Source organism: Aspergillus chevalieri, chromosome 3, assembly GCF_016861735.1.
Source record: "Aspergillus chevalieri M1 DNA, chromosome 3, nearly complete sequence".
Taxonomy (NCBI): domain Eukaryota; kingdom Fungi; phylum Ascomycota; class Eurotiomycetes; order Eurotiales; family Aspergillaceae; genus Aspergillus; species Aspergillus chevalieri.
Window position 1 is genome coordinate 3966172 of NC_057364.1, and position 12122 is coordinate 3978293.

At 52.3% G+C, this 12122-nt stretch overlaps 3 protein-coding genes across 3 annotated transcripts; all 3 read right to left on the reverse strand.

Annotated features, from left to right (window-relative positions):
- Nucleotides 1–69: 69 nt before the first annotated feature.
- Nucleotides 70–4045, reverse strand: ACHE_31367A (putative choline transport protein; the record flags this gene model as incomplete). Its single annotated transcript, XM_043278089.1, has 7 exons — nucleotides 70–1052; nucleotides 1105–1170; nucleotides 1223–1816; nucleotides 2477–2710; nucleotides 2770–3044; nucleotides 3097–3442; nucleotides 3502–4045. The coding sequence occupies 7 exons, from the start codon at nucleotides 4043–4045 to the stop codon at nucleotides 70–72; spliced, it is 3042 nt and encodes a 1013-aa protein (XP_043135902.1).
- A 1167-nt stretch (nucleotides 4046–5212) lies between these two features.
- On the reverse strand, nucleotides 5213–5703 carry ACHE_31368A (uncharacterized protein; the record flags this gene model as incomplete). Its single annotated transcript, XM_043278090.1, has 4 exons — nucleotides 5213–5297; nucleotides 5355–5419; nucleotides 5472–5541; nucleotides 5654–5703. 4 exons carry the CDS (start codon nucleotides 5701–5703, stop codon nucleotides 5213–5215), a joined length of 270 nt encoding a protein of 89 aa, XP_043135903.1.
- A 1293-nt stretch (nucleotides 5704–6996) lies between these two features.
- ACHE_31369A (uncharacterized protein) lies at nucleotides 6997–9098 on the reverse strand (the record flags this gene model as incomplete). Its single annotated transcript, XM_043278091.1, has 2 exons — nucleotides 6997–8655; nucleotides 8802–9098. 2 exons carry the CDS (start codon nucleotides 9096–9098, stop codon nucleotides 6997–6999), a joined length of 1956 nt encoding a protein of 651 aa, XP_043135904.1.
- Nucleotides 9099–12122: the final 3024 nt, after the last annotated feature.

Genomic DNA, 12122 nt, shown 5'->3' on the forward strand with positions numbered 1-12122 from the left:
TCGTAGTCAATCTCACCATTGCTACTCGTCAGGTAATTCCTGGCGCTGACTGAGATTTGTCAGCTCAGCTCACACAGCAAGGATGCTCTGCAGGAACCCTGGCCGACCAGCAGCTGCAGCTTCAGCTGCAGCTGCCAGCGCTTTCCCACCGGGGCGGATCTCGTCCTCGAGCACAGCGACACCGGTCGAGGTTAAAATTCTCCCCGAGGACGAAACTGCTTCAGCGGCCACCCGCTCCACCGCTACTCCTTTTACCGCGAACGCTGTCTCAAAACCGCGGCGCTTGGTCTCGCCTAGGTACGAGCGTGAGCCGTAGGTGTCGGTGACGGCGTAGAATTGCCAGACGGCTGTTTCTGTGTCTCCGTTCCAAGAGACATACACGGCTGTCCCCGTGGTGGTCTTCTGCGATACAATGGCAGGCGCCTCGTTCGGGAAACCGGTCCAGTTGTACCGAAAGGCGCGGTAATTCTGGACGCCTTCTCCCAGAAAGCCAGAGTCCATGTATGCGTGGAAGATGGGCGTGCCGTCAGGTTTGTATTCGGTCACAGCGCCTTCAGAGCCCCAGTTGACCAGCGCGTTGCCGTTGGGGAGGAGCTGCATGCCGCCTTGCGATTTTGCCAGGAGGCCGTCTGGAGGCTGGAAGGCTTGGACAATGGTCGCTGTCCAGGTAGCTGTGTTGACTCTGATGATCTTGCCCTGCGAGAACGGATGCGTGTGCAGTTCTGTGCCGCGGCCGCTCTCCGTGCCGTGCGCTGAGTTGTCAAATAGAGAAATCACCTCCTCGTTCTCGTCGTGGGACACGAAGCGCGCATGGTGCTGGAAACAGAACGCGACGTTGGGACCGAGTTCGAAGTCCGAACGCTTGCCGCCCAGTCGCCAGATAATCTCGCCCGTGGTCCCGTTGATCTTGTGCACGGCGCAGGCATCGCGCGCAGAGATGATATAGTTACCGTCGCCGTCTTTGTCAACAGAGTTGATGTGGAAGTAGTCCCAGGCGTCGGAAGAGTTGTGGCCCGAGCCGGCCTGGCCGGGGTTTAGGGGGATAATAGCCTCTGTTTGAGTCAGCCACATGGCTAGATTGAGCTTTTGTGATAGTGAACTTACCATCAGGAGAGACGTGTTCGAGACTCGCCCATTCAAAGAGCAATTCACCAGTCTCGATATCCAGTTCTGGGCCCATTAGCATCAACCATACCTAAACAGCAGTGAACGAGATACATACCCTGAAACACAGCATCCACAATCCACTGCTGCTCAACACCCCCACCCCAAGCCTGCAAATCCACCGGCCTCGGCTGATAAACCTGAATCAGCGCCGTCTCCTCGTTGATCACATGAAACTCATGCTTATCCATCAACTTATGATTCCCCGCCCTCAACTCCCGCACAGTCTCATACCGCTGGTCCAGAATCGTCGCGTGCCCGTGTCCATGTCCGTAGTTCGGGTTATGGTCCCCCTCGAAACTAAACAAAATATCGCGGCCCTTCCACCGCGCGGCTTGGAAGTTCGTCGCCCAGATCGAGTAGTATGTGTATCCTGACCAGACTAATTCGCCGCTGGAGGTGAGGATGTAGGGACCTTCCTGCCGGGGGCCGTGCTGTGCGGTGGGTGTGTCGGGCAGGCTGGGAAGGGGGCTACGAAGAGATAGCCCTTGTCCACGTCCGGGGTAGCGGAGATCGTGATGTTCAGTCGCGGGGGCGCGAGGTCCGGGCGTGTTTTGAATTGCCAGTCTGCGGTGGCGAGGGGAAATGCTGCTGCTAGTGCAGCGATGGCGAAGGGCTTCATCGTGGATGGAGCTGGTTGCGCTGGGTTGCGCTGGGGTGGTTAGCGGTTGTCGATGCCATCGTGTGTTGCGGAGGGTACATTAACCTTGGTTTGGTATTCTGCACTTGGCACTTTTGTTCAATTGGGCTGGCAATTGATTTTGTCCGAGGAATTGGGTAGTTGAAGGGACTCGGTTACTTATGGTTCTATGTGTGCCCTAAGATATCCATATGGTGAAATCCCCGCCGGTGATTTCGTGCTGTGATAGACGGTACTTTCGCGTCTCCGCATTACATGCACGTCAACGGGATTTGGATGGTATCATAGCGGTCGAATGACATTTGATAGAGGACGGTAGTTACCGGTAATTTTGACCAGAGGAAATGTACGATATGATGCTCGCAGCCGAAATCGGGCGCCCATGCACTCAGTACTCGTGAATCTGATTACTCTACTCAGAGACAAAAAGCAAACTTCTCTCGACATAGTGAATACAATAGCATAAATCATAACACATAACTCATAATAAAACTACTCCAACCTCGGCCCATGATAAAACCCCCTCGCATGCAAAAACCAATTCCCAATCCCAAGCACCAACATCGCCCCAATGACCGCCGATGCATAATCTACCATCGACACCACAATTAGCACCACACCCAAAACCAAACTAACAGCTCAATTCAAAATGCAGAGAAAAGGGTGACATACTCATATTCCCCCCCGTAACTGGAAAACTCGCCGGAAAGCAGAAAAACACCGTCTCGACGACCGCCCACAGCACACATACCGTATTCGCTATGTAGCCGATTACATCGGGGACTTTGAAGACGCGTTTTGCGGGGAGATAGTGTGTGCCTCGATGGCGGAGAAGGAGGAGGAGCGCGGGAACGGCGAAGGAGATTTGTGCGATTATTACGGTTGTGCTTATGAAGGCGTTGAATGCTTTTCTTGTCAGTATTCACATGGTTAGGGTTATGTTGGGAGACGGTGGGGCTGGGTACCGGTTGTAGAGCAGACATAGACTATTCCTATTAGCATGACAATCGCGCCGTTTGCCACGAGGGAGTAGATAGGGACGTTTAGTCCCTCGTGTACACGGCCTAGCCATCTCGAGCCGAAGAGTGCGTCGTCTCGCGCGAAAGACCATGTCATTCGTGACGCGGTCTGATGTACGGCATTCAGCGCGACGCAGGATACTGTGAAGAGACAGGCCATGAAGACTGTTCCGGCGATGGGGGAGTTTGTCGCTTGCATCCAGATTTTGTATATCGGCACCCTGCTTCATTAGCTTGTGAAATAGTAGAATATATAGGATGATTGGGAAGTACCCGGTAGGATCATCCAACACCGCGGCTACATCCTTACAGCTATACACCGCGGCAATGGCAAACGGGAACGCAGTCACGAATGCTATCAGCACGGTCACCATGACAGCTCGAGGGACGATGCGTTCTGGCTCCAGACATTCTTCAGCTAAGTGTAGCGCCGCATCGAGACCAGAGAGCATGAACTGTGGTGTTGAGAGGCCGGTCAGGTAGGCGATGGCGTTGGGCCAGCCGTTGGAGCCGTTGGCCATTTGCGTCCAGACGGCGGTGGAGTCGATTTCCTTTGCGTCGGGAGAGAGGATGGGGCAGGTTATTGTGATGGCGAGGAAAGTGAGGAGGGAGAGGATGACTTTGTCGGTTCAGTAGTTAGCAGATATTCTGGGAACGGGGTATGTTGAAATCAGGTACAGCCAACGTTGTACACCCAGAGGGTGCGGTTCGTCAAGAAGATGTTATAAACAACTACCAGAATGTTCAACAACTGGTATACCAAGAAACTATGCCAGCTCTGCATCTGGTATCCCGGCTGCCACTGTATCACCATCGCCATCAACGCCTCCGTCGCAGCAACTCCAATCGACGCCCCCAGCGTCACCCACGCAAACACAGCAGCCAACCCACACCCATACGACAAACCCCGACTCCATTTCCTCCCCGCAAGGATAGACGTGAAATGGTACTGCCCGCCAGCCGTGGGATATACACTCGCGAGTTCCGCCAGGGTCAGACCCGTGCAGGCCATGGTTGCAGCGACAGTGATAATGCCGTAGAGCAGCGAGACGGCGCCGCCGGATTGGATGGCGATGGCGAAGCTGGTGGCGATGGCGATCCAGCTGTTGGAGATGTTGTAACCGACGGAGATGATGTTGAGGATGCTGAATTTACGCTTCATGGGGGTGGAGGGGGAGGCCGGTGACGACTTGGCCGGTTGTGAGTTCGATTTCGGGGACATTGCTGGTCTTCTTTTCGATGTCCATTCCTCTCAATATGGTGTATAGATGGTGTTTGTACAGCCGAGACTGGCAGAATCTATATGATCAGCCATAACCCTTATCAACCCGTCATGGTATTAATATCAACACGATAACAACCACGCTTATCACCAGGACAATTCCGAGCAGCTCTGTTATCTGCCATGGTGATAGGAGCAGCAGCGGAATGATCGCGGAATTATGTCCTTCATTTCTCTTGTCTGGCAGGTGATAGACACTGGCGCCTTGCGGGGAGGCCTTGTTTCCCCGCGAATTGCCTGTTCTGGTTGCTTGTTCTGGATGTCGTCTCCGCATCTCGGAATGACGGTGGAATCTGGAAGTATGTCACGACGTAATGGCCGTTGGGGGATGAGTATTGACTGGTTTTTGATTCGTGCCGTGGGTAATGTAGAAGTGCAAGTACAGAGGTAGTGGACGTGAAATGAATTCCATAGGCTCGGTAGTCAAGCAATCTAGATCCTCCTGAGCGGAATGGTTGGTCTTGTGTTTCCCCGCAACGCTGGACATCTTCAGTGCCTGCCGGAAGTAATTCGACGGGTTTGGACATCTGTGAGTGACCATAGCAACTAGAGTCGAGAAGCAAGGACGAAGAGCAGGTTACGAGTATATATATTCAAGCATTATCCAGTGCGAAGTATGTTGAAGTTGGAACCGAGGATGATACAAGAGTGGACTCCCCGGAGTCATTCACTTATATTATTCACCGGTAGGATCATAGTACGGTGGCACAGAAATAAAATGGCATGATGCTATTCAAGTCTTGCCCAGGTTTAACTAGACAGTAAGACTGCAGAGCCAAGACTGATAAGGGATAATCATTTATCCAGTATACAGGACGATCGACCATTAAAGAGGTATATATTTGCAGTCATAAAACAATAAAACATAAACCAGGATCATTAAATACTCGCCGTAAAAAGTAAAAGAAAAAAAAAAAATAACTGCCTGTCTCCAGCCGCTGTCCAGAGTACCATGTCCGAGTATCCGTATCCCAATTATGGAACACCGATCGAGATCCGGCGCTTGATTATGTACGTACCGCGGACTCGGGACGGGGACGAAGAACCAAAATCATCGTGGTCTGGTCGAATCATCGATGATCGCTCATCAATGCGATCGTGGATGGTCTAGCACATTTCACAGCACTCGATGCACTCGAAGCAACACTCGCAGGATTCCTCACACAGGAAGCAGCAGCACAGGGTGGCGATACTATCAGAGTCACGTTAGCCACTCTTCCATTTATTAACAAAAGAGAGAAAAACTCACCAAGCTGTCAAGCATCCACGGTCCTTCTTCTGCGGCGGAGGAGCCTGCTGGTACTGCATCTGCTGCTGGAGGCTGTCAGTCGCGAACGAATTATTCGACGGATTCGAATCGACTTACCGGAGGGGGGTACTGGGGGTAGCCCTGCGGGGGAGGATAACCGCCCTGAGGATAGCCTTGAGGGGGGTAGCTGGTGCAGTGTTAGTGGTCGTTCGAATAAACGAAGCTGCGCCCAACGCGACAACGCAACAACGCGACAGGCATTTGTCGCGCATAAAGCACAAAACAGGAGAGGAACTCACGCCTGAGGAGGAGGAGGAGGAGGGCCGGCGTAGTACTGGTTGGCGCTCATTGTGGTGGTGGTGCTAATCGGCTAAGCTACAGAGTAGAGAAAAGAACTGAGATAGTCAGCATCCGACAGGAACGAAGGAAGCAGCACAGCCAATAAGCGGGGAAGAGGAGACGGACCGAAGAAAATGCCAAGTATTCGCTGCGTCTAGTCGGGACAGCAGCAATAGTTTAATCAGTACAGAGTACTTAAGTGTATGTATGGTATGTTCAGTGTTAAGTGGAAGAATAGGAGAAAAGTCAAGGGAGAACCTCTGTTATTATTCTTCTTCTCTCCCAGGCCGACTAGTCCGGTTCGGGCGTTCCTTCGTACCGTATTTTTACGCTGTTTGGGACCACGGGCCATGGATCGCCACGTTTGGGTGTTCTTTTTCGGTACTTTCTGTATTTCTATCGAGGCTATGTACTTGTATTTGACTATCTATTTACAGGGTATTCTATCTATCTATCTCTGGTATTTAATGTACCTACCATCTACGCTGCACCCTGTATGTACTGATACTGTACGGTATGGATCAGCCACAGCCCTATCGGCACCCCAGCCACGGTGGTCCTCTGCACCGCCGCTGATTGGCTGCCACTTTCTGATCCCCGGCTCTCCTTTGCCTGGAACTTCGGAGTAAGAAAAGAAAGAGCAAAATCAACCGTGGCACTGTCAGCAGCCAACTCATCATCTATTTGCTGCCAGTTGGTATTCACGGTTATCGGAATCCCCCGATAGCTCCGGCTCAGCCACTGCCGACACCACAGCCACTCACATTCACCGCCGGCGAAATGGTGCTGCCTGTTATGTGGTTACCTGTATTGATACTGTTAATAAGCACGGTCCAAATCTCTACCGATCTACTTCTATGGTAGATGGTCTGGCAGAGAAGAATATATTGTCATGTTGAAAGAGAGAGAGAGCACAATGCTACAGTCGCGTTCTTCAAATTATTAGATTCCATGAGCTGAACGAGTCTGGTTCTGTTCATCACACATCAGGTCGTATCTGTTCTGTTCTGTTCTGTTTGGACCTTAACGGGCCCGGCTGAAGTCGGCTATCCGACTCCGGGGTCGTGCCGATTTCCCTTGACGGAGAAAAGTGTAGAAAAAAGAGAAGGAAAAAAGTCGTCGAAGAAGTCAAGTCGAAAACAAATGAAAAGCGAAGTAAGCCAAAGGCCAAGAAGTATTAACATGGCAGTGCCACGAAAAGACGAAGAAAAAGATGAAGTCAAGAAGAATAGAAAAGAAGCCAAGAAGTCTAAAAAGAGAAAATGATGAGGAAGAAAAGAAAAAAAAGAGGTCATCAATCGTGTCACATCGCAAGGCTCTCAATCTCGGGAATTTGCGGAGTATCAAAGTAAAACGGGGCATCCAACGACAGATCCAAGCCCGTCGCCGGCAAGGGAGGCATAGACACATCGTATCCCGTGCTCATCAGGGTCGACTCCAAGCCCGAGTTCGCATTCTGATTTGCCTGGGGCATCGACAATTCGCCGAACGCCGTGTCATTTTGCAAGGTAGGGACAGGCGCGGCAGCAGTGGCAGCAGTGACACCAGGAGCAACGGGGGCAGCAGTGCTAGTAACCAGATCCTCACCCAGTCCCTCCGCGTCGAGATAGTTCTGAGCATTCTCATAGACAATCTCCTCCTTCTGGATCATCCAATGCTTCAGAACCTCCATGGGCGGATGATTCCCACCGCCCTTGCCACCACGCTTCTCGCTGTCTTTGCCACGACCACCCCGACCACGTTGGCAGGGATTGAAGTGGGTACGACGCAGATGAGCAGCCGCGTTGTAGTTGGCTCCGTAGCGCTTGCCGTTGCGGCAGGCCTTGCAGTTGGCCAGGAAGGTCTTGTCGGGCGAGATGTCAACGCAGACCCACACTTTGCGAACCACAGAGTGCACCCGTTCGATGTGACGGCGCAGCTCATGCTCGCCGTGGAAGCCATCAGGCTGGTCGTTGCACATGTTGCAGTACGTCTTGGGACGCGGAGGGCGCTGAATCGAGGCCTTGGGAATAGCAGCCACCTCCTTAGCAGTTCCATCAGAGGAGGAAATGCGGATCATTTTGTGCTGCTGCTGGGGCAGTTTGGGAGTCTCCTGGGGTTGCGACTCAGCCACGCGACCGTCGCTCAACTCAACTTTGGGTGCAATCGGGCGAGTCCCTTGCACGATCTGTTCTTGCGTCCGACGTGCGGCCCTCGACTGCTGGGAGGCCGAAGAGCTATTGCTTTCGGTGGACATAGTAGGCTGCATGTCCACTGCAGCGGAGGGCGATGAAGACGGCATGGCAGGAGCAGTGATCGCAGTCTCAGTGGTGATGGCGGAGGGGGCAGAGCTGGAGAAGCCCAAGGGAAGAGCAGGTGTGAACGAGGTAGCGAACTCAGCCGAAGTAGAAAAGGGATAGGCAAATGTTGAATCCAAATTCGATCCGCTCGATGAGTTGAAACGGAACATGTTGACAGCACCGCAGAGGGACTCTGCCGTATCCGTCCGGCTCATATCGACGGCATCGGCCGACTGATCGGTATAACCAGGCAATCCATCGATGTTCGTGAATACCTCGGGAGGCCCCTGCTGTTCAGCCGCCAAAGCCTGGGAGAGTGCAGAAACACCAGTTGGGCGCTGGACGTCGTTCAGGTGTTGCTTGGTATATTCAGCGGGAGAATATTCACTAACGTGGTCGAAGCGGGGTTGCTGGGAACAGTGGAATCCATAAGATGGCTGCATTCCAGGAACCGAAGAGGTCAAGGACTGCCAATTCGAGGCAGGCACCTGCACTGTGTGCGAGCGAACCATAGCCGTATGTGATCCAGTCTGATTCGAGCGTGGAGAGCGGTTGTAGTGATAGTTGCTGTCCTTCCGAGAAGACAACGATCTGCGCAGAGGCCGGGTGGGCGACACGATGCTGGCTGGAGAGGATGCATTCGAGAGGTCGCGCGTCAGGTCAATGACTGGAGCTTCCGGGTTCTGCCAATTGTCAATCCAGGGTCTGGCGGGGTGACGAGAGTGATGTGACATAGTAGTATAGAGTGGGGGAACATTAAGGTGGCAGTAGCGCACGAGGCAGCAGGAGCGGATGGAAGAGGTCAAGAGGGGAGACCAGGATCACATACGGTGGCACGTCGTTTTGAAGGTGGAAGCCCAAGATCGGGGAGGGTCCTTGGAGTATCCGGACGAGGCCGTTTCCCAGAGTTCAGCAGATGGCAAGCACCGTTGTCGAGGAAGCCCGGCTCGGGGGCGGAATGGCCACCTTCACAGCTGGTATTGGAGACGAGGAACTGGCCGAGGTACTGACTCCAGAGCTGATTCCTTTGCGCCTCAGAAAGTTCCGGATGCTGGCCCATGAAGAAATCCCGATACCCAGAGACGGCCTTTGTAAAGAGGACTTCGTCAGGCATGGAGACAGCCATGTTTGTATATGCGATATGGTGGTTCGTAGATAGGGTCCGTTATCAGTACCAGAGATCGGTTGGTGGGGTCTGTTTATCTCGCGCAACGGTCAGTGTATGCGATGGGAGTAGAGGAAGTATACTAACTCGTTGCTGCAAATATCGAGGATAGAGACCGAGGAGAATCAACAAGTGGAAGGACGATGAGGGAGAGGTGCGTGTGGAGAGCTGAGAGTATATAAAGAGAGGAATGTGATAGATGATCGGAGATGAGATGATAAGATGATAGACAAGAGATGAAAGTAAAGAGATGGATAGATAAATAGATGAAAAGAAGGAATGACAAGAGGGTCAATATATAGACAGAATCGAAAGACAGTTGAGCATGAGTTGTATGGGAGGATGATGGATGGGGAGAGTGGGCGAGGATGAGGTTTAAAGTAGACCACGCTATATACAGATTTATGCCTATCCGAAAGGAGTATGGAGTATGGAGAAGAAGAAGCATGAATCATCGTCATCTTGATTATTATTAGTGCTGGTATTATTTATTTTATTTTTCTTTTATTATTTCCAGATAGATTCATGAAACGAGCAGACACAGATCCTGCTTAGTCACCTACTCTGCCCAACCCGGCACTAAGTTGAAAAGGGACTAGCGTATAATGGTCAACTGACTTACTTTATAGGGACTAGTGCCACGGCGCATTTGGTCCAATCCGGTCAGCCGTACACTTTCCTAGACGGGCTAGTGGATAACTCCCAAAGTGAGGCGACGAACCGGAGGTCGTCTTCTCCCCTTCCGGACGATGTGTTGGTTCTACTTCCACGGAGAGACAAGAGAGAAGAAAGAGAGAGATAGCGATTATTCATCCAGACTAGCCATCAGCAGCCACTCACTAGATTGCGCCTACAGCGGCATCTGGACTTGGGCCACTTCCACGACTCTCCGGCTGCCACGTCGAGGTGGTGCATCCATCCATCCTTCATCTGACATGATTATTATTCCCTCTCGTTGTCTTCTTGCGTCTCGATCTGCTACGGAGTATCCTTTCGGCCGTTGTTGTTGAATCACAAGCCATTGGTACTCCGGAGTACACACATTTGCAGATGACGAGCTAGCCGACAATCTCTCCTAGGTGTTCTCGGTTTTGAGTTCTACTAAGGCTACAGATTTCATCATTCGTTGACTTGGTCAATAACAACGCGACTTGGGTAGACATCTTGTCTGTACGGAGGACATGTACATCTACAACGGACGAGTATGTATCGATCCGACCCGCCATCCATACGGAAGGGTCCCAGGGTTCTTCCTTCTGCGCGTGACCGTTCCTGGCTGAGCTGAACATGTGCTGCGTTTCTCTTCGTACACAGTGCACTGGTGGAGTGTTATTCGTAGCGTTATCAGTCCGGAGTACTCTGTAGTATGGCCGGGCTCTTCTCTCGTACATGGTGGAATACGGAGACGCTACGGACCGGTCGTAGCGCCCTGCTCAAGAATCACGTGTTACACGTGATGGCTGGTACGGAATGAGTGGTCGAGGGCTTCAGTTGACAGAGGATGGCCCCAGGGGTACATCCTCAGATACCGAGGGGTACAGCGTACAGATCACTCCCATCCACCCACACCAAATCGCTCGTCCACGGGCGTTTCATCGCGATTCATCTGTCTGGCATCCACAACCATCCATTCACCCTCCTATTATTCCCCTCCATTCCCCTCTACCCCCCTCCATCCACCGCTAGTTTACCAGTCAGGTCCCGTCAACTGGTCACCGCTTCTCTGCAGAGGCGCCCGGAATCACTAACGCCGGGCCCCTCCAGATGCAGCACGCAGGACGGAGCACAGGAAAATCGTCAACCTGACACACTTCATGCATGTACTTTTCTTTTCGGCCATGGTTACTGGAGAAATGGGGCCATTGCTGGTTTCTTGATTTTTCTCGCTGTCTTCGGGAGTTAATCGTGGAAATCGTGGAAGACGACCGAAAAACGCCAGTTCGTCGAGAACGAGTCAGGCTCACCGTTATCGCGATCCACCGTAGGACTATGGAGTACGCTACAACGATTCGAGACTAGGATGTTCCTGGCTCCACGGGGTTTGGAAGGGTCATTTATCCATTGCCAATAGCCGGAGATTACTCGACGCTATTTTTACAGTGGCACGACGCCGTGTGGACAGAGGACATGTCTGTGCACCGAAGATTCTGCCCGGAGTAGCTGTACTCCATACCCGATGCATAATTGTCTCAACAGCAGCATGTACAGATACTCCGGAGTACAGACAACAACATACTACGTACAGAGTACTCGTACAAGTGCGGCTGACATCTGAAGAAAGCGAAACGTCAAAAATAGATCTGGTTCCTTCTTCTTCGGGGTAGATACAGAACCCCTGAATCTCCCCGTATGATTGGTCCAAGTGGTTCTAAAAGGTTAATTTCGCTCCACGGGTCATCATGATCGGCATGACTCAATCAATTCTTTTCGATCGAAGCGCATCCGCGTGAGAAATCTCGTGCGCCAGTAGAGTACACACGGAGAAGCACGGAGTACGGAGAAATACGGATAACAGACACCTCAACTCCAAACCATGGGCTGATCCCATATGGCATACGGCATACGGACATCCTGCGCATGTACCGGCGTCGTATGGCGTACAGCCCTCCGTACAGGCCCTGCAAATCACCCTCGAGCTGACGAGGCCCCTCTGACCACCATGGTGGCTAAGTCCGTGAGCCTGGATCATACGAACAAGTACTTGTACTTGTACTTAACAAGTTCTGTCCCACAGCGATACAGATCGTGGAGATCACAGCCCACTGAACTGTACAAGGTCTGTGCTATCCGCCCAGGCAGTGTTGCCCGGCCTACCATGGGACAGGGACTTTGTAGGATATGTCCAAGACAGGGTCTAGAGGTCCATTGCTTTCAGGTCGATACAAAGTCTGCTTGTCTTGTTATCGGGATAGTTGAATGGACGGGTTCGAGGCCCGGCGCTGTCACTCGACGTTTGCTGGATGGCCAGCACTTGCGCGATAGACA